The following is a 27,514-nucleotide window of genomic DNA, read 5'->3' as shown; positions in this document are numbered from 1 at the left end:
CAGTAAATCTCGTCGCAATAATCCACTCAAACTTACAGACTTTAGGACTCTTACCTCGAAAATGCCAAAGTCACTCTCAGTTTGCCGCTTTGAAATTAATTCCCAAACAGTTAGCCATCCGAACGGGACGTGTTGTCAATGCTGCAAAGTCCACTCGATGGAAACCAACAAGCTTACTCGGTGACATCTGGTGACATTCCCACGTAAAACCAGGAGCTCCTTCGCATCTATCGCCGGAACTGCCTCTCACGGACCACCAATTTTGTAACTCTCGACCTCGATAGAGCTTAGAAGAGCCGGTTTTACCTTCGCGAAACGGCGAGCAAAACAATCAAATCTACAAACATTTTAACCATGTGCTTTTCGTTTTATTTTTTGACCACAAGGGCCTATGGGGGAATTACACCCGTTTGGGGTCTGGGAGCTAACTATCACATCATCAGAATAGAAATTCTCCAGGACTGTTCGTATAGTCTCTTCAGGAAATTCTATTTTATGATCTGCCACCGCACGTCTCAGGGTGAAACTAGCACAACTCGGAGTCCATACACCTCCAAATAGATGCCTACACATCCTGTAGAACTCAACCTCACTTCCAATCCCGGTCCTTTGGACATACCCGCACTAGAGGGAACATCCCTTCGATTTCTCCCATCACTGCCACTGGAGCTTCTCTAAACTGAAGTAGAACCCTGGCGAGGTTGTTTGTGAAGTCAGGGCCTTGCAATACTTCTTTGTTCAGGGAGGAGCCATCAACAGTTAACGCACAGTTAAATACAATTCGTAGCTTCTCTGCCTTGTTTTCACTGACAACGTTGTGGTGGGGCAGGTGCCCAGGTCTGTCCAGGCATCGCAGCTATCTCCTTCTCAGGCAGCCTTCCTGCGTAACCGTTATCAAGGAGTTATTGAATCCCACTTTGGTTTTGACATGCAGCTCAGGATCTCTCAGGAAGCGACTGGTTAACGACCGAAGCCGATAACTCGATTGTCAAGTAAATTAAGGTCCTTGGACTTGAAGGGCATATCCATTTGCTGATTTCCATTGACTAGCTTAATTGACTGTTCCCATACATCAAAAGCGTTCTTGTCATCAACTGAAAACTGCGGCAAACTTTTAGCTAAGGTTTCACTTGTCTCAAGTTTCAAAAAGTGCTCCACTTGTATTTCGGGTCTCTCATCAGCATGAGCACAGTTGGAGAATGCAGACTCTTCAACGAAGGACTCAGATTCCACTGGGCCGTTAAGAGAGCACCCGAAGCGAGTCCTGGTGGCATGAGGTTGTCCTTCCCACCATTTTCAATGCTCCAGGGGCCAAAGAGACTTCAGGGACATCTTGGCCAATCAAAATGGTAACATCTGACTTGTCAACTTTGGGTAGGCGAAGATCCTTGAGATGAGGCCACTCACGGACGTCGCTATCCAAGCTAATACAGTCCTCCTTGGTGGGTAGATTGGACAGCGCGTATACCTTTGGCAGCTGAATAACACTGAGTTTTCCCGCTCCACTCTTAGCTGCCACTACTTCCAAAGCAACCAGCTCTACATCTGCAGATTCACTGCTGTTAACTGTGGCTAGGGAACGATATTTCAATCAAAGATTCAGAGCAAAAGGTCTTGGTGCTTCCTGTATCAAGCAAAGCTTACGTGTAATATAACCTGTCTGGCCATTGGCTCTCACGTTCACAGGAACTATGGGAAGTGCTAAATTGGTCTTTCTTTGTCTTGGTGAGCTGCGTGCATGGGTATGGCTCTCGACATGGTGACTGCTAGCTCCTGTATCAAGATTCGCTTGCTGTTCTGCAAAGTTCTCCTTGACAGGACGCATAAAGGATTGGTGCAACGATTTAGAATGCCTGGCATGCTTCCACACCACATACAACACTCGCTCTTCACTGACTTGCAACATGTCTACAATCAATACAGCAGAAGCAAAGCTTTTTTTTCCCAGAAAAACGATAACCTCTCTTCCCGTGACACAGCTTTGAACCGGGAACAGGCACTCAGGTCGTGGCCTCCTCTGCACAAACTGCAGACATCATGTTTGGTGTTAGCGTCCTTAACCTTAGAGTCACTACCCCTGTCCCAACGTCCTGAGCCTTGCTGGGACTCATCAGCATGCACTCCAAAACTACAATCCTGGTTAAAAGACTTTGGGACACTTGTCAAATTTAGCCGAGCCGTAGAGAATTTACTGTACATGCTTTTATCGTTTTATGAGCAACGCTTGCTCTTTTCGCGATGCCTTTTTCGCGTCCCCCCTTCCCCTCAGACAATGTTGAAACATTCGTGCGATCGATGAACTACTCTTGACTTCGGACACCGTGAAAATCAACATTGTAAAGGGGGCAGGGGAAGAAAGAGGGAATTGTGCCAACAGTTTTGACCAGAATTGTAGCTCCTCTGCCTCTTTCAGGCTCGATTTGCTTCCCAAAACTCCAAACACAGGATCAGTGACCTCACGAGCGGCTTCTGAGACGAAACACACCGAATCAGCAATTGATGGGTATCTATTAGTTGTTTCCAAGCTCGTAACTACTAAATTCCTCCATCGCCTCTGGAGGGGCTGCGGATGTCTTTTAACAATCTTGACCATACTCCTACGTGCGTCGGTTTCTTCAAGTTTGTTTATAGCTCCTAAAGACTCTTTAAAACTCCTAAGATCATCAGCCACTTCCTGAAGGCGACGACCTTCACCATATCTTATAATGATAAAGAGATATTAAGTCAATGTGAAACGTTTTCTAAGGACCTATATTCTACCAAAACAGCAAAGGAAGATATCACAGCTTTCACTTTTGCGCCGCATCATAATGAAAAGATTCTGAATAAAGAAGAATGGCTGTTATGCGAAGGGCTAATCAATGAAAAAGAATGCTTGGAGGCTCTTAAAACATGACCTCGGAGAAAACACCTGGGACGGATGGATTGCCGTGTGAATTCTACAAAGTTTTTTGGAGGGATGTGAGTTAAATCTTGATTAGTGCTTTAAATTACTCTTAAGATGCTGGAACGCTCTCAGTCTCACAAGGACGTGGTGTTATCCTTAACAACAGATGGTCGAGTAATTTATTTAAACTCAGCAGGGGAGTGAGGCAGGGCTGCCCGTTGTCACCTTACCTTTTCATTCTTGCAGCAGAAATAATGGCCGAAACCTTTCGCAAAAGCAAGAAGATCAAGGGCATAACTATAAAGGACACCGAGATTAAATTGAGTCAGTACGCCGATGATACAACACTTGTTTTAGACGGTTCTGAGGAATCTCTAAAAGAGTCTATAGAGCTTTTGGATAGTTTTAGCAGGGCATCTGGCCTCAGACTCAATAGCAAAAAAACGGAGGCCTTATGGATAGGCTCCAAGGCGAACGCGCCTCTTAAAGTGCCCCTAACCCCAAAATGTTTTTTTCGCTAAAATGAATCTTTGGACCTGTTCGAAACGCATTGCGGCAATTTTTTCCTTTTTGTAACAAATTCTGCCATTTTATAGGCTTCGAAAGTTGCCAAAATCCAAGCATCTTTTGTTCATTTTTTTTTTTTTTTTGTTAATTGTACTACTTACGATACATGTTACATGATTTACACTTGTACTTACTTCTTACACAATACTTGCACTACATTAACTTGCACTACATACGATACATATTACAATACCATAACACTAGTCAAATGGAATTATAGTTGATCTGTTTACAACGTAATTGTTTACATTTTAATTGTTCGAGTCTCTAATAAGAATTTTGTTTGTTACTTTCACTATGTAGGGTATTGGCTTTCTAGGATTTAATAGGTTGTTAAATAAATAGATAGCAAGAAAATCAAAATACAGAAGCTGAGAGGTAGAAGGACACAATGTAATTCTATAAGGACAGAAAAAATTTCCATTTTTTCCTAAATTCTTTCTCCTTATTACAAGTGGCTGCAACATATTTTTCTATATTAATTTTTTCGCGCACAAGTGAGGCAAAATCATCAAATTGTATTTTATGGTATTTAAAGCGTTAACATACAAGAAATATTTACCTAAAATAATAAGATGGTTGAGGGCCAAACAGTAGTTGTGACAGCGAATAATTCCGAACATAATCTCCAGTTCTGACATAAGCAGTTTCGTATTACTAGAGGTTGAGTACCACTCCCGGAATCCATCCACAACGGCCTTTGCGTGCTTGCAGTTTACAAACAAATGCCACAGGGTCTGACATTCAGAAGGACAAAAGGGACAGAAGGGCGAGGCAACTTTTTTCATTTTATATAACAAGCTATTCGTTGGTAAAATTCGGTGAATGATTTTGTATTGGAACATCGTCAATTTAATTTCTCTCGTGGCTTTGAATGGTAGGAGGTAGATTTTAGACAAGTCACTTTTCTCGACGCCAGACGCAAAAAGTTTTTTCTCAGAAGTTGGTGGAGGTAGATCTTCAAAGTAAAGTAGGGTACTGTATATTGCCTTACATGACAGTGAACAGATTGAGGTGGGCGGCGTGACCGAGTCTTTGGAACATTCTTGCAATAGTTTCTTCCAATTTTGGGGAATAGAAGAGAGAATACTATAATACTGTAAAAAGCTACATTTTACATTGAATTTACTGCAAAAAGAATTAAATGGGAGGAAATGGCCCTCACAGGAGTCAAAAAGATCCGAGATTTGTTTTATTCCTGCCTGATACCAATGAGGAAAGAATACCATTTTCTTATTCACAGTTAAAAATCGCTTATTCCAGATTGGCTGCGAGAGAACCTCATTTTTATTTTTAGGTGTGGCCGTTGCGATGTCCTGCCAGTAGAAAATGATTTGTTTGTAGAAAGCAGGAAGATGGTTGTTTAGGTCAAGGAGATTATAATCATAATTACATTTAAACAGTTCTGTACCGCCAACATCGATTGACAGGGATGAATTAAGTTCGGCAAGACCTTCTCTAAGCGCAGAGCAATGGTCTTCGTCGCTATTTTATAGTCTACATTCAGTAAAGATACAGGCCGCCAGTTTTTTAAATATTCAGTATTCTTCTTCTTCTTCGGAATTAAGGAAATAATCCCTTGACGTTGAGAGATAGAAAGAGTTCCGTTTCGAAAGGCGTAATTAAAGCTACTTACCATAAATGAACCGAGCAGGTTCCAAAAATAGCGATAGAATTCAGGCGTTAGCCCGTCCGTGCCGGGAGTTTTATTGTTTTCCATAGATTTTAATGCAAGCTCACACTCCTGAACCGACATGACACCTTCGCACGTTTTCGCGATTTCTTCTGATAATGCATTTTCTATTTCAAAGAACTCATTGAAAGTTGAGCAGTTGGGGTCCATATTTCTTGATGTGTAAATCTCTTCGAAAAAGCGTTCTTCTTCCTCCAGGATGTCCTTCGGGTTTGTGATTTTGTCACCTTCATTATTAACTAAGGACGTTATATGTTTCTTTTTTTGGTTCCTTTTTTCTAAGTTATAAAAGTATTTACTATTCCTCTCACCATGCTCGTACCAACGCGCTCTCCTACGCACGATTGTTCTTCGTGTTTTAATAGCCGCAATTTTGGAAAGCTTGAATTTCATTCTCTCCAGCTCAGTCTTAAGAGAATCGCTGTATGACGCCTGGAGTTTGATTTGCGATCTCATCATTTCTGACAAAAGAATTGATTCTTCGTCACGTTTTCGTTTAGCTTTCTTCTTTGAAAAAGCTATTGTAAAAGCGCGAATTTCCATTTTAATCATTTCCCAGTACAACCCTTTGTCGTTGACTTGTTCATGCTTTTTTGCAAACATTGGAATTTTAAATGTTAACAGTTCCACGTAATTAGTATCTGACAGCAAGGAGTTGTTAAACTTCCAAAACCCTGGCCCTCGAGGGAGTTCACCTTCGTTGAAAGACATGGAGAGAGCGACGGCGGAGTGATCTGAATAAATGGTTGGAAGTATTTTGCAATCCTTTACGTGATCTTTTTGCTGATTTGAAATAAAGAAGTAGTCAAGTCTACACTGTATCTTCATTGACGGGTTAGCCCATGTAAAGCCTGGTTGATCTGGATTCTTGAAACGCCAGGAATCAAGTAAATTGTGTTTTGACGACTGAAGCTCGTCGAGAGAGGCTTTTTTGCTGTCTATCGGTCTACCGCCTTTTTTTCTGAAGTGCTAATTGTACAGTTAAAATCACCTCCCAGCACCAAGTTGTCATTGGCGTAAGGGATTAGAAATTCTTTTGAAACGTCCCTGAGGAAAACAACTTGTTGGGTTGTATCATTCGGTGCATAAATGTTTACTAAAACCACTTTCGTACCATCAATAATAGTCTCGGCTAAAATACATCTGCCAGAATTATCCGCATTAATTTTTTGGAAGTCAACGTCAAGACGTGGTTTGAATAAAATCATGACTCCTCTACTATGAGAGGAGCCATGACTGGACGCGATTTTGCCTCCCCATTCTCTTTCCCATCTTTTAATGGATTCCGGCGAGGAATAAGTTTCTTGCAAGAAAATTATATCCGATTGCTGTTGGTGCAACCAACGAAAAACTTGTCTTCGCTTTCTCGAGCTGTTTAGCCCTCTAACATTACGTGATAGAAGTTTATACATTTGATTTCTAATAACAGGATAGACGGGGTGTCCAAGAAATAATGAAAACAGTTTTTTTAGAATTATGCTCACAGTGCGGTTGATATTTGTGGCCAGGCTTGATTCTTATTACCTCGTTAGCATCGAAACAAAGTTGATCAACATAACAGGAGAGAAAGCTAAAACGAAAGCACATGCAGAAACACATACAGAAACACATAACTATTACAGACTTACCTAAAGCTTTGTACGGCATTTTGACTGGATATAGAAAGTGGAAAGCTGCAGCTCTCAAGTAGGTGGTTCCGTAGGAAAAAAAATAATAAATAAACTAAACTGCATTTTAACTTTCATTTTAACTTAATTGTCCATTAAGCGCCCATAGAAAGAAAATTGAGATGTTTCTTCACCACGGTGAAGAGCACCGTCGATGATCAACTTTTCGACATTGAAGTATGCATTTTTCTTCTCGCATTTGGCCGCCTTTAGTATCGGATATAACAACTTTCTTACCTCGTCAACTTCTTTAGGAAAATCGTCGGATATTCCAAATCCAGTACCTCTTGGGAGATTTTTGATGAAGGATTTCATAAAAAAATTATCTTGAAAATCCGTCAGCCTAACTATGATCGGTCTTGGTTTAAGACTTCGCCCATTTGATTGTGAATGGCGCGACGTAATTCTGTGAACTCTGTCAAAATGAATGTTTTTTTCGTCGACTGGAAGAATCTTTAGCTTTGTACGCATGAATTCTCTTAGGGCGAGTTCAGTGTCATTGTTTGTTTCGTTTTCACGTTCCTTTATTCCAAAGAACTTCAAGTTTCCTCTACGACTCTGACATTCGAGTTTAACATGTCGGCGGTGCAGCTCTTTGATTTCATGCTCGATGCGTTCGCTAGAAGTGTTAGCTGCTTCTTGCTTAAGATTAACTCCATCAACGAGGGCTCTAAGGTCTTCTATCTCTGCTTGCGAGTTTTCCAAACTCGTTTGGAGGGCTTTATTTTCTTCTTCAAGAAGAGTAATCCTCTGTTCATAATTCTCCAGCTCGGGCAGTATAGCTAATAGCGTGTTGAGTTTCTCTTCAATACCGGAGAGCCTCGAGTTTGTAGCCTCGAGGCACTTCTTGCATCCATGCTTGTGATGTTGGTCGGACGCGTCTTCTTCATCCGTTTGCGAGCTTCCCTCATCTTTTGTTCATGACCGAGTCAGAAGGGGAGTGGGTCTATTCCTGATTTGACGTCACAAACTGATTTACATTGCATTAACTCATGCATGCAAAGTAGATTGTGAAGCCACATCAGGAATAGACCCACTCCTCTTCTGACTCGGGCTTGAACAAAAGATGCTTGGATTTTCGCAACTTTCGAAGCCTATAAAATGGCAGAATTTGTTAGCAAAAGGAAAAAATTGCCGCTATGCGTTTCGAACAGGTGCAAAGATTCATTTTAGCAAAAAAACATTTTGGGGTTTAGGGTCACTTTAAGCTATGCCCTGACCCTGACTTCAAATGGCAAAGAGAAAAGATTAAAACTCTTGGTGCATGGCTCTCGACAAATCCAGATATAACAATGCTTCAGAAGTACAATGAGAAACTAGAAAAAGTAAGAGCGATCTTAGGTTGTTGGAAATTTCGCAGGCTTAGCCTTATAGGGAAAATCACGGTAATAACGAGTCTTGCTGCATCTCAATTAGTATATATTCTTTCCTCTTTGGGAACAAATGAAAAAGTATTGAAGGAAATTTCAAATTTTCTTTAATTTTGTGGAGCGGTAAAGGCGACAAAATAAAAAGAAATGTTGTGATAAACGATATCGCAGAAGGAGGAATAAAAATGATGGATATATTTTCTTTCAACAAATCCTTAAAACCACCTGGATCAAAAAGTACCTTGACATTAATAACCGCGGTAACTGGAAAACCTTTATTGACTTGGAACTCCAACAGTATGGAGGAGACGTACTATTAAGAGGTAATTTGAATAAGAAGGATATTGCAAGCTTGACCACAATATCTTGCCCCTTTGTTAAGGAAATTCTGGAAATCTGGAGTGAAATTTTTTTGAGGCAAAAGTGTCATCTGAGGATCATTTGTTGTCGTTGCCATTGTGGTACAATTCCCTGATACGGATCGGTAATAGACCTGTTTTTTATAAAGATTGGTACGCTAAAGGTGTAACAAAGGTCGAACATCTATGGGACAACTCCACCAGCTTTCTCACTTGGACTGATTTTCAAAACAAATATAACCTTAAAATCAGGTTCCTTGACTACTTTGGAATAGTTTCTGCAATCAAAAGTTATCATAAAAACGACGTATACCACAAAAATGAATGTATGTTTACGAAATTTCTAGAGTGTGTAAAGCCAAATAGACTTGTATATAAGAAGTTCAGTGAATTTTTTTTGAACTTCGAGCATTGCGCGGCCAAAAAGACCATAATAATCTTTTGCCGCCGGTCAAGTTTAGTTGGAAGCCCGTGTGTTTCGCGCCAGGGAATACTTTGATGGCGGCTATAATCATTTCGATTCATAAAAAGTGCTGTTCCCTTTGCTCATTTCTAACCTTTGTCGGAAGGAAATGAAGCATTTTGTGGTAGAAAAAACCCTAGGATGCAAATGGAAGGTTCGCTTCAGTAGACTTGCTATGAGATGCGAACAATGCCGGCCGTTTGTCAGAGAAGTCATGGCTGATTCTGACGGTTTACTTTCGATACCATATTGCCAAATCAATTCATTAACGGTATGTAATTGTTTTACTTCTATAACCTAAGTTATGTCAATGACAAGTGATGCTTTAAAACTCTGAAATCTCTTTGAAAGACTACTTTAAAGCACATATGTGCATAATGGTCGAGCGGTAAACCGGTCGAGCTGAACCGGCGGGTCTAATTTGCAGGTCGCAGGTCGCAGGTTCCGGGTTGCAGGTCATTGTTTCACCAACACAGGAAGTAGCCTAAACATTCATAAAAGCTAACCTTAGGCCTAAAAACGTTTGTTTAGGCCTAATTAGGCCTAAGGTTAGCTTTTAAGAATGTTTAGCATACTTTCTGTATTTGTGAAACAATGACCTGCAACCCGCGACCTGCGACCTGCGACCTGCAAATTAGACCCGCCGGAGCTGAACTTGCGTTCTCCCATTCATTGAGCGAAATTCTCCCTTGAGAAAATAAAGCTCAAACGAGATTATTTGTCAACTTTATGGAACTTCCAACATTTCATAATAAACGTTTTGACTTCACCTGTTGTGTTAAAACCGTAATTTTGTTAGTTGTTTCAGTGTAAGCGGAATATACAGCCATGAATTTTTATGCGTTTGGGAATTGAAAGTAAAATAAACCGTTATGCGAAACCCATATTATTTACTTGTTTCTTGTCAGGTTACGCAGCAAAAATCTTGTTGTAGCAAGGATTGGACTTGTTCATTGAAAGTTTCTAGATGTTCTACACTTGATTTGATCATTTTTTGCTTTAAATGTATTTGAACCGGTTGTCTGATCTCGCCTCAAACTTGCAGGGTAATGCATTTCTCAACCTTAAACATCGCCCTTTCAGCCAGAGATCTGCTTCCATTTGGTAAGTACTGGATTACTGATCATACTGTTATTTTGAACACCACCTCTGGTGCTTGCACTTTGCATAGTAAAATGCTTTTGAAAATCATGAACTTTTCTAAGAATTTTTATTGCTCAAAAAAGTGAAGGTGATGCCAAAAAACATAAGCTAGACCGCTGGGGTGTAGAAAGAGCAAAGCTATTGAAATATCCTGTTCGATGTGTAATGTATTGGGCCGCTAAGTATGTTGGGATAGGAAAAAACCATGTGCTTTTGATAGCGGCGCCCATGTTACGTTTGCAATGAAATTGGTTGAGTTAAATCTGTTTGTTTGGATACTTTATTACTCCCGGGAATACTACATTGGCGACGAGGAGAAACGAAAAGCAATGGAAAAGAGCGTGTTACCGAAATTTGATTGTTTCTCTGATCCAGCGACGATTGGTCCCCGATGGAAGAGGTGGTTAACTTCATTCGAACTGTACGCGGACGGGAAAGGGCTTATTATAAGCGAAGGAACCACAGCAGCAACTAAACAGCGGCGACGAGCAATGTTACTCCACCTGGCTGGGCCTGATGTGCAGGAGATATTCACCACCTTAACTGAAACCGGGGATGCTACAAATTACGCCAGTGCTGTTGAAGCTCTCAACGCCTATTTCGTGCCACAGGTAAATTCAGCATTCGCCCGCCAGACCTTTCATCGGATCACACAAAACCCAGGTGAGACAGTTCAGCAATTTGCTACTCGCTTAAGACAAGCAGCTAAAGATTGTGATTTTGGCACTGATACCGACAACCAGATAAGAGACGCAGTTTTGAATAAATACACTTCCATTTACATCAAACGAAAATTGCTTGAAGAAGGCCAAGGACTGAACTTAACACGCACCCTAGAGGTTGCCGCAAAATCGAAAAGATAGAAACCCAACTGGCTGCCCTTTCAGAAAAGGGGGTAGAATCAGAACATATCAATAGAATGAATGAGAGAAGTAATAATCCGAGTACTAGCATGCAAGGCCGATTCCAAGGGAGAGATAAGACATGTTATAGATGTGGTTTATTGGGACATTTCGGTCGTGATCCCCAGTGCCCAGCAAAGGGCTAAACATGCAGGAAATGTCGCGGGAAAGATCATTTTGAAAAAGTTTGCAAGACAAAGTCATATGCTCGCCAGGTTGGGGGGGGGACCTGATGACAATGACCCTGGGCCCCAGCAGGACTATGTATTTAGTATTACAGAAGGAGGACACTCAGAAATGGTCACCGTACAAGTAGGAGGAGTAAACCTTAGGATGTTAATATACTCTGGGACGAGCACCAACATTATTGACGAAGGGACGTGGGAACAGCTTAAGGCGAAGGGAGTGAAATGTGAGTCACAAGTGGCTACCCCAGACAAGAAGCTATACCCATATGCGTCTAGTCAGCCACTGCCAGTTAAGGGTAGTTTTAAGTGCACAGTGAGTGTTTGTGATAGATCCACCAAAGCTGAAGTCTTAGTGATTAAAGATAGAGGGATGTCGTTGCTTGGAAAGATCACAGCCAGAGAACTGGGGGTGTTAAAAGTTGGCATTAACATTGCTATGGTAACAAGTAAAGCTGACAATTTAAAACAGCAGCACCCAGAGGTATTTGAGGGTGTCGGAAAACTGAAGAACAAACAGATATCCCTTGATATGAACCCCACTGTAAAACCTATTGCACAGCCTTATAGAAGGGTGCCATTTAATTTGAGAGGAAAGATCCGAGATAAGACCACAGAACTGTTGGACACGGGAATAATTGAACCAGTGGAAGGTCCAGCCCCCTGGGTCAACCCTGTGGTGATTGTCCCAAAGGACAACGGGGACATCCGCCTATGTGTGGACATGAGACAGGCAAACCAAGCCATTATGCGAAGACGATATCGAATTCCTACAGTTGATGAGGTGTTACATACAATGAATGGCTCTAAGGTCTTCAAAAAATTAGACCTTCAATGGGGGTACCACCAGTTGGAGTTGAGCCCAGAATCCAGGGAAATCACAACCTTTGCTACACCTGATGGTTTGTTTCGATACAAGCGCTTACTCTTTGGGGTCTGTTCTGCCAGTGAACAATATCAGCATGAAATCGCTTCAGCCTTGGCAGGTATTGAAGGTGTCGAAAACATTTCGGATGATATTGTGGTGCATGGTCCCGACACAGAAACACACAACAGGCGACTCCACCAAACTATAGAGCGTCTGCAAGAGTGCGGTCTCACTTTAAATGCTGAGAAATGTTTGTTCCACACGGACAGGCTGGTGTTCATGGGCATGCTGCTTTCAGAGAAAGGCATTGGTCCTACAGCAGATCGTGTTAAAGCAGTATTAGAGGTGGAAGAACCAAAGAGTGCGTCAGATGTACGTAGCTTTCTGGGTTTAGCCAATTACAGCAGCCGGTTCATACCTCACTTTGCCACTTTATCTGAACCACTGCGAAGACTGACAAGGAAAGAGACACCCTTTGAATTTGGACCAGAGCAGAAGAAGTCCTTTGAATGTCTCAAACAGAAGATGGCAGAAGCTTGTACTTTGGCATATTTCGATGGAAATGCGCCCACCAAGATAATCACGGACAGTTGGGCTGGGCGCTGTTCTCGTACAGAAGCAGGACAGTACATGGACACCGGTATGTTATGCAAGTCGTAGTTTGACTGGATGTCAGCAGAGATACTCCCAGACAGAGAAGGAGGCGCTCGGTGTGGTGTGGGCATGCGAGAGATTCCATGTCTATATGTATTGGATGCAGTTTGTTGTAGAGACCGACCACAAGCCTTTAGAGGTCATATATGGTCCACAGTCAAGACCATGTGCACGGATAGTACGATGGGTTCTCAGATTACAGCCATATGATTTCAGTGTGATACACAGGCCTGGGCGCGAGAACATTGCTGATCCATTGTCGCGTCTACTCCATACGAGGGTCGAACCTGACAACCACCAGCGGTGCACTGAGGAGTATGTTAGGTTTGTTGCCTCAAGTGCAACACCAACGGCACTCACAACACGTGAGATAGAAGAGGCCTCTGCCGATGATGAAGAGCTGAAAGAAGTGAGGAAAGCTATTGCAACCGGGCGGTTTGAAAAGTGTAGACAATATATGACACTGGCGGGGGAGTTGTGTGTCATTGGTCAGCTCGTGCTAAGAGGTACACGCATCATTATTCCTAGTAAGTTGCAGCCAAGGACCTTAGCAGTTGCTCATGAAAGCCACTTGGGCGTGGTTGGCACCAAACAAAACCTCAGAACCAAGGTGTGGTGGCCCAGGATGGATAAAGCAGCGGAGAGACATTGCCAAGCATGCCATGGGTGTCAGCTAGTGGCACAACCAGATCCTCCTGAACCTATTCGATCCACCTCATTACCTGATGGAACCTGGCAAGACTTAGCAGTAGATTTAATGGGACCGCTACCATCTGGACATTCACTATTGGTCATTGTTGATTACTACAGCCTATTTTACGAGCTCGAGGTTATGCAGTCCACTACCGCTGAAAAGATCATAGACCGTCTAGCTGACACCTTCTGCAGACATGGGCTGCCAAATACCATCAAGTCCGATAATGGTCCACAATTCAAGTCGAATGAATTTAGAGAATATTGTGAACAGCATAATATTATACATCAGAAAGTTACTGCCAAGTGGGCCCAAGCCAACGGAGAAGTCGAAAGACAGAATCGGTCACTGTTGACACGACTACAAATTGCTCAGGCCAAGAACAAACCATGGAGAGCAGAATTAAGGAGGTATCTCTCTGCCTACAGAAGCATTCCCCATAATACGACTGGAAGGAGTCCCGCTGAGCTACTTTTTAACCGAAAAGTCAAGGGGAAGATCCCTGATTTAAGCATCGGCCATGCCTATGATTATGAAGTACACGATCGCGATGCTGAGCAGAAAGCTAAGAGTAAATCTTACGCAGACATACACCGCAGGGCTAGCCCCTCCAGCATTGAACTGGGTGATGAAGTGCTTGTCCAACAAGACAAGATTAACAAACTCAGCACAGCATTTAACCCAAATCCCTGTAAGGTTGTCAGCAAGACTGGGAACAGCCTAGTGGTAGAGAGTCCAACAGAGAACCAGTACTCCAGAAACACAAGTCAGGTGAAGCAATACATTAGAGAGGGAGATCCCCCACTCCAACAATGGTCAGACTCTGTGTCAACACCCCCCACACCCCAGCAGGAACTAAACCCTGTGCCATCACCTTACCAACCAACAGTACCAGAATCGACTGCCGGGCTGCTGGATAGAGGGGAGTGCCCCAATCTGCAGAAGAATGGTGGAGCGGCACCAGAACCATCAAGGAATCTGAGACCCCAGAGGACAAGGAAATTGCCAGAGAGATTAAGAGATTGTGTTTCTTTGGGGAACATGAACACTGATTCTCTCTCTTCGGAACTATATGCAGTTTGAACATTTAAGTTTTAGAAGAAGAGACTTCATCGTTAGTATAGTTGACTTTATTGTTCGTGAAGATTTCTTTATTCTTGTAAGAGAGCATTTTTCTGAGGATAGGGGAGATGTAATGTATTGGGCCGCTAAGTATGTTGGGATAGGAAAAAACCATGTGCTTTTGATAGCGGCGGCCATGTTACGTTGGCAATGAAATTGGTTGAGTTAAATCTGTTTGTTTGGATACTTTATTACTCTCGGGAATACTACAAGATGGTGTTGGAACATATACCACTGTAGCAAAAATATGTTCGTTCTGACTTTTCTTGTACCGGAAACAGACATATATTATTTGGTAACGTTGTTTGTTTACCCTTCAACTTTTTTGCTTTGCTCATTAATCCTGGAGTCATGTTTGGTTTACGTTGGCTCCTCAGCATTTCACCTAAGCGAGTTAGCAGCTTATCTACCAAGGATGAAATACTCTGCGCCAAGTTCTGTGCAAATGTTAGAGTCCTGCCTTCTCTGCCATTATTTTGAAATTTCCTGCAGACAAACCCTTAAAAGATGTACTAAAGCTTATAGGTCTAATCTCCACTTGTTCACATTCCTGTTTACAATGTATACCTATCATAAAAGGCAGACTTGTTTTGCTTAATTGAACCACAAAACAGGTTGATTTCCTCCTCCTAATAATTCACTTAGCCATGATTTTTGTTTTCCATCACAGGGGGCACTATTATAAGATGAATACTCTTCACTGTCTGGATGATGGATAAATTCCAAGACTAAAGCAATGGTTTCTGGTGGAAGTTTATGACTATATTGGTGTCTTATTTTCGGAAGTGCTGCGCCTGGACCATACATCTTACTATGAAGTCTAGCTTTTGTTAATTCGTAGTCTGTGCATGATCCTTTATCTCCTTGAGTGTTAGTAAACCTGAACATTTGCTTTCCTTATTTGTGTATTGCTGTGCCACACAGCTCAACAGTTCAACCCGTTTGCGACTTCCAGGCTTCTCTCTGGAATACCTGAGAGCTAAGCCCTCCATGATGTTAGCATTTGCATGTGGAACATTCACTTTTTCCTGAATAGAATTTGAAAGAAGACAATGGCTTGCTCCTTTTACTTTTTGCTTCTAGCCAGAAACACCTCCTAGAGGGTGAGGCTCGCATGTTTACAATCATATTTCCAAAAGTTGCTAAAGCCAGTATTTGTGGAAAGTACTGGTAGAGATGAAAAATAATGTGGTTTTATTTTTTTATTATCAAATGGAAAGGAAAAATGTCCCGACGTTGAATTAGTCAGTAATAATTACTGACTCTGATCTGATTTTTAAAATGCAAAAAAAGCACTCTTGATAGCCTGGATTAGTTTTCTATTTTAGGGAAGAATGCATACCCAAAAATATAAGAACTTTTTCAGCCTGGCAAAGAATAAGAGGTTCTTTTACAAAAAAATCACCCTTGAGAAAACTTCTGTTATTGTGTATATGTTTTCTTTGATTGGCATTTTATTGGATTTTCTCTAGAAATATGTTTTCCATAAAACTACAGTGCAATACTGTTTAAATATCTTATGAAGTAAAATATAGAAATTTATTGTTGTTCCTCTGAGAAATAAGAACCTATTAAGAAACTACATGTAATCAGCCTAAAATATTAGAACCTGCTCAGCCTGACCTCGAAAATTCTAGGTTCTTATATGTGGGTTTTTACTGTATTTTGTAGGGTTGTTAACTTTTACCCTGTTATACAAGCATGAGAGTATGCCATGTTTTCAGTTTCTCGGGCTTCGGAGATCCTTGAATTGTGTTCATCTTTTCATTATCAATCCAAATAAACTGAAAAACCAACTAATAAGGTAGAATGTGTATGGTGGAATTTTACTATGTGAGTTAAAAAAAGGAAAGTTTTGTTTGAAAATATAAATATTAACTGTATCCCATCTAATATGCCTTCAAGAATTTCCTGGCAGATCTCTTCATTTGAGGCACCCATGTTTTCAACTTCTGTTTTAAGTTCAGCTACTTGTTGCCTTGCGCACTTTTTAAGTTTGTTTCGAATCTTCCGCTGAGCTCGCTTTGACGCCAGTTCATATGACACTGGGGGACGACCAACTTGATTTTGAATAGAATTGTTTGCGGACGCGGGCTGTGAAACACTTTTGTTTACACTGGGTGACAGCCTGTGCAACCTTAGATAACATGCACCACAGCACCTTAAACTGCTTATGAGGGCCACACAGCCAAACTTAGGTAGTGATTTTAAATGTTTTAGCTTGTACAGGGGAGTTGTGCATTTGGACCCTGAAAATCAAAGGCGGATAGTGGTATTCCTACAGGCTTGACATGTTCGTCCCATCACTTTCCCTTTAAGTAGTAGATAAAATATGAGTGGGAGATCTGTATGGGCGTTTACAATGTCGAGCCGATAGGCTAGCCATTGTAAACGTCCATACAGATCGGACGCGAATATTTTATTCGCTTGTGAAATGAATACATTAAATTGAATGCAAAGTATTATTTTAATCAGTCGAGATCTGTATCAAAAGTTAATGAATACTAATTAGCTGAGCAGGAGTTTGTATCAAAAGTTAATTCTACTGTTTAATAATTCAGTTGATTTGTATTGGGGTTTACAGTTGTGTACATGTGATCTGAATACTGTGCTGGGATTGGTTTGCACCCTCATGAATTATTAATGAATTTTACAATGTCATTTTTGGGACTAGATTCTTCCTTCCTTGTAGGTTTTTTACGTATACTACAAGTAAGTACTCATGAAGACATTGTTTATAATCTCTGAGGCTCAGCTGGGACTGGATCAAACCCTCAATAACTTTTTTTTTAGCTTTGATATAAACTAGACTTAACTCTAGTGAATTGGAAAGTGAAACATTTGACATTTGTGGCAAATTTTATGATAAATTCAACTCAACAATCCAAATTGAAAGTTGACAATTGAAGCTGAGCTGAACACAATCTTGATGTGTGTAATTTTAAAGGGGGAACTGAAAAGAAAACACTTAACACTGGGGGTCTGACGAACCTTTTTACCGAAGAAGTGTGCGGGAGATAAGCTGAAGATCAACTCTAAAGGGAACCTACCCACGAATACTCAATACCTTAAAAAAAAAAGGACAAAATTACCTTTTGCAAGGTCTAGCGATAGAGTACACCGAGCTGTAACGACAACAGCATCGGATAAGGATCTGTGGGGAAAACTCACTGAACCGTAACGCAAGTGACAGAAGCTGCTTCCACATCAACTTGACTACCTCGAATATCAGATCACCGATCACAGACAAGGCAAAGAACTGTTCACACTATTTTAATAGAAGTATAATAAGAATTCATCGTAGGTTTACAATCTCAAGATAGTCCAAAAGCAAGTCTTGACACACTAATTCTAGACTGGATCTCTGAGCAGAGTCGGAGAACTCGAAATCTTACGGCAGACAGATTTTTTTCGAACAATTTGCGTACATGTTATATTAAACCTTGCAAGAAGGTTAAACTAAATACGATGAATTCACCGCTTCAAAACGTTTTTCAAAGCTTTACCGATCTTTCCGAAGTGACTGAATGAAATACCTGTGTAAAATGGTTGGTTAATCGCTTGCACTCAACAAAACTTTTATGTGCTCTTCCACCACGTACGACACAATATGGCCGACGATACAAGTAAGATGCGCGCAAGCTCTTATGGGATTTTTGGCCACTGGCGCGCTTTATTGCTTTATTGCTTTATTAATCTCCTTCTTCACTTCGACACTTGCTCCTCGATCTTGCACGCTAGACACTGTATTCACTCAACGTACATGATGACCATTCAGCTACATTTGGATTGGAAGGTGGCTTCTTAACCAAACTCCTTACAGGGCTGATATCATCACTACATCAAACGCTCTCCTCAAACAGTTGATAAACCCTTTCCTCTGCTTCAACTTCTGACATCAAGTTCAACTGCTCTTGGTTGTGTGGCAAATTCAATTGTCTTCGTTTGAGCTCTAAACCATCATTCAGGACTTGTCCACGCGCCCTTAAAGCTGCCTTTTTAGCTGCAGCCTTTAAACTTGCGCTGGATGAGGTTGAAGAAGAGGACTTCTTTACACTTTGAATGGTACGTATGAAGGTAGATTGTGGACAAAATGTTCGACGCGTCGTTTCGTTATGGCGTTTCATCGTTTCCGCACACCGATACTTCTAGTCGAGTCGTCGTTTTCCGAGTTCGATTCGTCGAATTGCCAGTTCGACTCGCCGTTCTAAGAAGTCGACTCATCGCTTCAGGAGTTCGTCTCGTCATCTTGTCAGTTCGATTCGTCGACTGCCCTCTTCGACTCGTCGTTTCACGAGTTCAACTCATCACTGACCACATTGCTTCGTCGTCGTCTGTCGTTTTGCCGTTTCGTCCTTTCGTCATGGCGTTTCATCGTTTCGATGTGTCGTTTCATCGTTTCGACTCGTCGACTCAGCAAGGCTATAATTCGACTTACATTACATGAGGAGTTACTTGATTCCATGCACTTATACATGAAGTATTGATCCATAACTGCTCCCTACAAACTGCATTGCTTGATCCATGCTCGACTTTTCTGTGTGTCGATCAATCAATCAAGCTTATTTTTTCCATTTCGGTCAATAAATATGAATGCGTGGAGAAAAACTAAGGAATCTTTTATAGGCTTTTACAAATTTGTAGTCCCACTCCCCCTTTAAATGACCTCTACTACAAAATATCTGATTCGGTGTCTGGGAATTGGGATAAGCAAGTAATGACAGCTGTGTATTACATTTAAGTGAAGTACTAATTAAATGGCAATAAGCAAAAATTATTCTGATGGTAAAAACTGTTAAACCTGTTTTTTAAATATATTTTATACTGAAAAAGAGGGCTTGTTTAAAAATGGTGGAATGGCAGTTAACAATGTGTGATACGGTTAACCCATAAAATTATTGAGAGGTAACCACCTTCAAGTCAGTGATTTTAGGCTAACCGAAGCGCTATTTTGGCTAACCGGGCGAAATGGTGAAATGGCAAAACGCCACTGCAGTTAGCCTAAACAACACTTTGATTAGCCTAAATAGCGCTTGGGTTAGCCTAAAAATCACTGACTCAAAGGAGGTTAGCTCTCAATAATTGTATGGGTTAGCCATATCACACATTGTCAACTGCCATTCCGCCATTTCGTGTTTTAAACACACCCCTGAAAAAGACTTTTATTTCATGCGAAATGGTGTTCCATATATCAATCACTTCATTTCTTGTTGAGCAAACACCCAAATTTGCCCTATTACACTTTTTGGGTAGATTAGTAGACTTCCTTGTACAATGGTTATGAATTCAAGTATTTTCTAACCAGAAACCATTGAAATACACTGGGAATGAATTTGTTGAGGATAAGAAGACATGAAGAAACTGACATTGCCCCTCCCCCCTTAAACGTATTAATTTTATTTCCTTGCAAAGTATCATGACAAAAATAAATGCAGGAGGTTTGTTTTGTATTGTATTGTCTGTGTCTTATGCATACAACGTCATCGTCTCCCTTCAGTGGCGGTAACAATTTTGACCAAAGATTGAAACAGAAAGTGCTAACAAGAAAATCTCTAATTTTATATAATCCAATAAATTCAGTTTTTTTGAAAAAGTGTACAAGAGGGAACTTTATATGAGGAAAATGAAACAATTTTCAATGCCTTCTTTTGCAAAGACAATCCGATGATACATCAATGAATATCAACTCCACTTTGAAAAACACAATTCTCCCAATGCAGAATTGGACAGTGTTAATAAAAATAACAGTTATGTAAGTGCGATTCTTCCATTGTCATATTTAAAATTACAATGCTTACATTACATTCATGTGTATACCAGTGAACTGATATATTGGTTTGGCAAAATTTTAATACATGAGGCTGAATGCCAGCCCTCTATAAAGTGGCCCCTTGCGCCGTCTATAAAGTGGCCACTTGGCATTTGCCCAATGAATCATGGCTGCTTAATAGTGGCTCAACATATTTCTTTTCTGTACTAGCAAGAGAACTATAATTCTTTATTCGCCACGCGATCCATCATGGCGGACTACGACAACATGCTCTCAATGATCATACAGGACACGTCTGACCAACAAACCCACAGGCCATAGGTTTGACTCCCAATAACTATAGGAGAAACTCAGATATTTTTCAATCCGCCGATTTCTATTTGAGACCCTTTCAGAGAGGGATGGCTATGTTGAAGTCGACACCCAGACTCAATTTCTTAATTTATAGTGCCTGATAAATTTCAATCATTAAACCTCTAGTTTTGTTATGTTCCTTGTTTAAATCTTATCTGTAAAGGCTGGTTTTCACTAGCGCATCAGCATAAGCATAAGCCGACATATGCAGACCCAATAAGATGTTGATAATTAGTGCCTTTTGTTTGTAAAATTTCCAACAAAAGGTGCTAATTGTCAGCATCTTACTGTCTCTGCATATGTCGGCTTATGCTTATGCACTAGTGAAAAATAGCGTTAATTGTACTTGTAATAAACAGTTTTGTAAATCGTTTTTTTGTGTATTTTGGTCTAGTACCTTATGTTGTCTAATATCACCATATCCTACCTTTCTGTTTTATTTGACTTTTTTGTAATTATGTAATTAATTTATTTATATAAACATTTAATTAGATCTTGATTGACTGGCCCTCCTAGACTAGCACTAGCTATCTGTGGGCTGGTCAATATGTTAAAATGTAAATTTAAAAGGAATAAAGATTGTTGTTAAATAACACCACTTTTGTGAGCTCTTGGAAATAGCATTCAGCCTCATCTATAAATTTTGTCAAAACCAATATATATCAATTTTACCGGGGTATAGCATTGGAATTCCAAATATGACAATAGAAGAATTCATACTTACATAACATCATCCAATTCTGGGTCGGTTAGAAAACTGTGTTTTTCAAGGTGGAGTTGATATTCAATGATACGTCGTCGAATGATAGAAACACGGAAAAGTCAAGCAATATTTTTTTCTGCAGTTCTATTATTATTAAGGTATTGTTCAAAAGGTTGCATAGGACTAGATAGGACACTGATAGGAATATCTATGCCTGGAAGAACCCTGCATCCTGTAAACTTGACAACCGTGTTTGTAATGAGTTGTCATCACCACCAAGAACAAGGTGTGTTACTAGATATCCAATCCCATTTCTGCTTTCATGAAAGCGATCATTCACGCGATTCAAGACGAATTCTCTTCAAAGAATCCATTTTTCAGGTGGTAGGGAGCAGTTATGGATAAATACATCATGTATTAGTGCATGGAATCAAGTAACATCTCATTTAATTTAAATCGAATTATATCCCCTCTGAGTGAATGAGTCGAAACGATGAAACACCGCAACGAAACACGATGAAAAGCCGTGACGAAACAACAAAACGACAAAAAGACAAACGACGACAAACCGATGTGCTCGTTGATGAATAGAACTCGTAAAACGACGAGTCGAAGAGGCCAGCCGACGAATCGAACTGACAAGATGACGAGACGAACTCCCGAAGCGACGAGTCGCCTTCATAAAACGGCGAGTCGAACTGGCAATTCTACGAGTCGAACTCGGAAAACAACGACTCGACTAGAAGTATCGGTGTTCGGAAACGATGAAACGCCATAACGAAACGACGAGACGAACATTCTGTCCACGATCTACCTTCATAGGTACGGCTGACATTATCTTCTGGTTACACTTCATCTTCTAACTGACTACTTGAGAAATTTAACTCACATGACACACTCGCACGGCGTTCCGTTAATCTTAGCACTGCAATCGTTTTCAGCTTTATCATAGTAGATTTGTGCCAAGGGCACCTCAAGTGGCATATCAGCCACGTCAGTTCCTTAGACTTTCTCGCCTAAGCAATGCTTTTCTGAACGCGGTCAACACTATCCCCACTGTCCAACAAAGATTTGAACTCATCTCAAGGTGCGACACGTAACCGGCACGTTGTTCCTTCAAGGTCGAGCACTCGCGTATAATTTTCCTCTGACAAACTCCTTTGTCCGCCAATTCCACGGTACACTGTTTCGCTAGCGAAACTCACACCATGCACAACAAACAGCCAAACCACTAATGTCGAAGACAGAGTTGGTTGCAAACAACAAAAGTGCAAAATGTAAGTCGATCCAGCCCAAATCCGCAGAGTTGAATTTCGCTTAGCTTTTGCACGACGACAAAAGTACAAAAGTTAGGTTCTACACTTACATTTCTGTACTTACGATGTGGAACAAAACCACAGACAAATATTTGACACTGAAAGTTTAATCTGTTACTCGCCGTTGCGTGTGGTACAGCTGAAGTTAAAAACTAATAAAGGCTTGCGATTCGAACAAAAAAAAATTGCATTACAAATGAAGCGATACAAACAAGCGATTGAAAACGGCGACTTACATATTTTTGGGCATCTTTCATTTTATGCAAAACATCGATGGCGATGAAACAGGTCAAAAGGCGAACAAACAAACCTTCCAACGCACAAACTTTCGACGCACTCGAAGCGAAGAGCATGGTGGGGAGCGCGGGACGACAAAGTGTCCCTTACAATTCATGTAGTCTAAAAATGCTGGTATAGTTTTGTGACAAAAAACCATTTTAGTCAGTGCTGCTGGGAATGCATTTTTGTAATTGTCTAAAGATAAGGATAGAGTTATATAATTGATCGAATGAATTAATGAAATTAAAACAAGGCGGGGCTAGTGTTTTCATACCCTGATAAGTTGATTTCAAAACATTATATCACCAAACCTTCAGCATGAATCACTCATCCCCCTAAAATTAATTCGTACCCTTTTCCATTGGTTGATGACAATCAGTTACTTCAAAATATTGAATTTTTGTGTTTTAAAGTACCTTTGACATCTCATGTTTGTAATTAAATACCTAAAAAGAGGAGTGCAACGAAACATCCTGTTTTGATTAAAATTAATTGAGTTCTGCTTTGGAGAATGTTATGTATTGCTGAACCATTCCTGGATTATTTGAACTGTTTAACCCGACGTTTTTTTCTGAAAACGAAGCAATTGAATATTGTCAAATAAGTAACTCCGTGTAAATTTCGACTGTGTTTCTAATGTAGTTATTGTCAAACGTTTCAATGAAATTATGCCATGTATCCTTTAATCTCCTTTGCAGCCGTTTGCGACTTTGTGACACTGCAAGAAACGGCTGCGAAGGGGACTATGTATCTTTCTTAGCCATCAAACACTTGTTGGATTTTTCGTTTGCTGAACCAGTTGCTTATTTTCAACTTTGTTTTATACAGGGAGAACATTTAACTGTTGTTGGGAGCACTACCCGTACATGTAATTGGTGGCTAGCTCAGAATTCAAGAGGGTATGTAGTTATTTCTTTCACGACGGGAAAATATTCAAAACGATTCTAATCATGAATATTCACGGTAAATATGAGGTTAGAAGAAATGAAGACTATATCAAATGTTTAAATGAAATTATGCACAACTATTGCTGTTTAAAGGTGAATAACAGAAGTGGGAGAGGGGACCCTATAGAAACCATGAGCATTCTTTTGGGGTTTAAATTTTTCCTGGTTCAAGGTTTTTTAATCAGTTCAAGTTTGACTTTCCTTTGATTCAGATTATGAAAAATCAAAATTGAACTGGCAAGGTGAATATCGCTGAATGGAAACCTAGACAAAGCCGAGGTTTTTATTTCGTCTTGGTTTGTATTCACCGATATCCAACTCGCCTGAAGTGAATAATTATTATTTTGGTATAATTCCATTGAAAAATAGACAGTCAAAGATTGCATGTGTCAATTGTCTTCACAAAGTCAGTGGTGTTGAAACATTAGGGAGCTTAAGCACGCGCGTTTTTGAGACGCGGACGGCAACCGGAAATGACCTGTTTTCTCTTTTAACTTCTCTTCACACAGCTACATTTACATTATCAAGTATCTTTACTCCATTAGAGATGATAAGTATAAAAATCTGGGAGACAACCTTGTCCTGGCACGCGGAATGTTCTCTTCCGGTTGCCGTCCGCGTCTCAAAAACGCGAGTGCTTAAGCTCCCTATTAATCACAGATTAACAATTTTTATCATCACTAATGCATAGATTTAGCCAAGCCTAAAAGCGGAGCTCCCGTTTCTAAGCCCAGAAAGCAATATAGTGTTTATGGAAATAATTATGCTTCAGCATAAAAGTTCAAAATTAATCGTCATCAGTATGAACAGTTTGCAGTGATCAAACAGGTCAAACACCTCTGAGCTGACAGATAAACAAACAAGCCTTGCAAACAATAACTAACAATTTTAATCAACAACTAAAACTGAAATTACATGCATAGTAATCTCTTTCACAACATTTTTCGTCTGACTTACAATCTTTACTCCCTCTCTCTTCAGTTCAGAACAACAGCAAATATCTTTGCTAATTAAAAAGTCAACCTAAAGTGTAGTAAATTCGCTTACTCGACTGTAATTTCAAAGTCAAAGAAAGCAGCTCACAACTGGACACCCATTTCCCGCAAAAAGCCTATAAATGTGATTGTCGAAATATGTCAGAATCTCTGTCAACATGGAATTGCAAATGTTCAGTCAGGCCTTCTTCTTTTTTTAGCCAGGCAGCGAGGCATATAAGATAATTATTAAAGAAGGAAAGCATTAAGCATACCTGAAAGCTAATCGTTGTAAATAAGTGTTTTGTCTCTCGCCGCTATTTCTCTCAGCTTTACGTTGATTTTCATTGAAATTTTTCCTCCTTCTCCTTCCTCGGCTTCTCTCGAGGATTTTTCCGCTTGAATTTCTTAAAAAATCCGCCTCTTCTCTCGTGCTCTTTCCTGCTCTTTATTCCGTTGCTCGTCACTAATATGTTTTCCCGCCAAAAAAACGCAGGTTGCCAAATGCAACGCTGCCACGCAATTTTCCGCCAAAAGAAATTGCCCTAACAATCCCGTCTCTAGAGGCTGTCCTGCCTCCCCAACTCCACTCCGACAGTCTGTACGGGCGGATGAACGTACGGGTGGACGGACATACGTGACGTCATAACCCAAATTTCTCGCATTGATAGGTTTCCCAAAAAATCTTACCCATGTTGCTCCGCTGGCGCGCCTGAGCTCCGCTCTAAAATGGATCAGTAAACAGTATTGCTTGCTTTCTGAGGGTAGGGCAGTGTGGTTTAGAAACATATGCAAGATCTATTTAGTGTTTGATTTTAGCTATCTTTTTGAACTGGATTTCAATCAATTATCAATGTTGCAAGATAATGCATCTCCTTTATCTGTCCTATGTATATAGGTCTAGCAATTTATGGCATAGTTGCTGGTTCAACGACTCAGTCATGTCCACCAAACTTTGTCTTGATTCTAGGACGTAAATTTTGAAATTCATTGCGTCTGCCACAGCTTGTATCATTATATGATCACCCCATGTTCCTTGCATAGATATCATTGTTAAACAAGTAGTAATCTCCGATTGTTACATGTAGAGTGCATTCGGCAATCACTTTTAATATGTGGTCTATTGACGACTTATTTATTTTTCTAAAACGTTGTTTTAATTGGTTTTTGTAGTCAATCCTAGGGTTTAAGAAATGGTTTATAAACAAAGTCAATCCTAATATGTAAGAACAAGAACAGCATCTACATGGATTTAATATACCTGGAAATTTCTATTTCTCTGAAGGAATTAATCATATTCCAGTTCATATCACTGCTAAAACAATTCGACCAAACTATTTACGGACTAGGTTTTTGGGCAATTTAACCAAAGTTGATATTCAAAGACAACAAGAAAATACAATATCTGCATTCAATAAAATCAAGTTTGCATTATGGAATGCCCAGTCCCTTCAGAAAAAAATCTGGATTAGAATGCGACATCATTTCATCAAACCGATTAGATATTTTCGCCACCACAGGGGAAATAACATTTCAATAGCCGAGATTTTAAATACATTAAAAGACTTTAAAGTCATCCAAGTCCCAAGAGCAAATGCGAAAGGTGGCGGCGTAGCATTGTTTATTCGGAAAGCCTTCACAATGACAAAAAGTCCAGGCTCTAACTTTACATCTTTTGAACACCTAGTAGACGTTTCCATATCACATGGAAAGTTCAAAATACGTCTGGTCCTGATTTATCGTCAACCACCATCGAAGAAGAACACGCTAACGATACCGTTGTTCTCTGAAGAGTTTTCCCAGCTAGTTGAAATTTTAATGGAGGACTGCACACATCCATTGGCTGTTGTTGGAGATTTTAATTTCCATTTGGATACCCCAAACAATCAAGATGCTCTTAAATTTAACGATTTATTAGATCCTATGAATCTAGTCCAACATGTTAAAGGTTCTACTCACCGACGTGGCCATACCCTCCATTTGATTACCACTTTAAGGGAAGAAGAATTAATAGTAATGTCCAAGTGTTACCTGATGTCTACTCCGACCACAAAGTGGTTAGCTGTACAATGAATTTTTCCAAACCACTATCTTCGAAAGTACTAACTACATACCGGGTATAGATCTACGAAGACTTTGGATGCTACTAACCTGCAAAGTGATATCAATGATGCACTTTCAAAGATAGATTCCTTGTTTAAACCATCACTAGATCACTTGATGTCTCTATGTAATAGAGATCTCAAAGATATTCAGGATACTGCGGCACCAATTCAGTCTAGATGGATTAGACAACGTTCTTAAGCACCATGGTATAATCAAGATCTACGACAAGTCAAACGTGAAAAACGTCGATTGGAGTGCAAGTTCAATGAATCTGGTCTTACAGTTGATCAACAACAATTTTAATCAAAATGTACTGAATATAATTCCTTGATTGAAACAACAAAGGCGCACTTTTATAAATCTAAGATAGAACATACCAATCGGAATCAGCTCTTCAGACTTACTGATGGTTTCTTCATGATAAAAAACACTGTGTTGCCCTCTTATGACTCTCTTGAACAACTCAATGAAAATTTTAATAACTTTTTTAT

The 27,514-nt window shown here is 40.2% G+C and overlaps 1 protein-coding gene across 1 annotated transcript in view; it reads left to right on the top strand.

The window, feature by feature from the left end:
• Window positions 1-27,514, top strand: part of LOC138054068 (tyrosine-protein kinase BTK-like) — a 164,773-nt gene that overhangs the window by 35,279 nt on the left and 101,980 nt on the right. The window contains exon 6 of the mRNA XM_068900578.1: window positions 23,825-23,895. Within this exon, the coding sequence (XP_068756679.1) occupies window positions 23,825-23,895 (71 nt within the window). The remainder of the gene's footprint in view (window positions 1-23,824; window positions 23,896-27,514) is intronic.

Source organism: Montipora capricornis, chromosome 6 (genome assembly GCF_036669925.1).
Source record: "Montipora capricornis isolate CH-2021 chromosome 6, ASM3666992v2, whole genome shotgun sequence".
Lineage (NCBI taxonomy): Eukaryota > Metazoa > Cnidaria > Anthozoa > Scleractinia > Acroporidae > Montipora > Montipora capricornis.
This window is presented reverse-complemented; position numbering and strand designations above follow the sequence as displayed.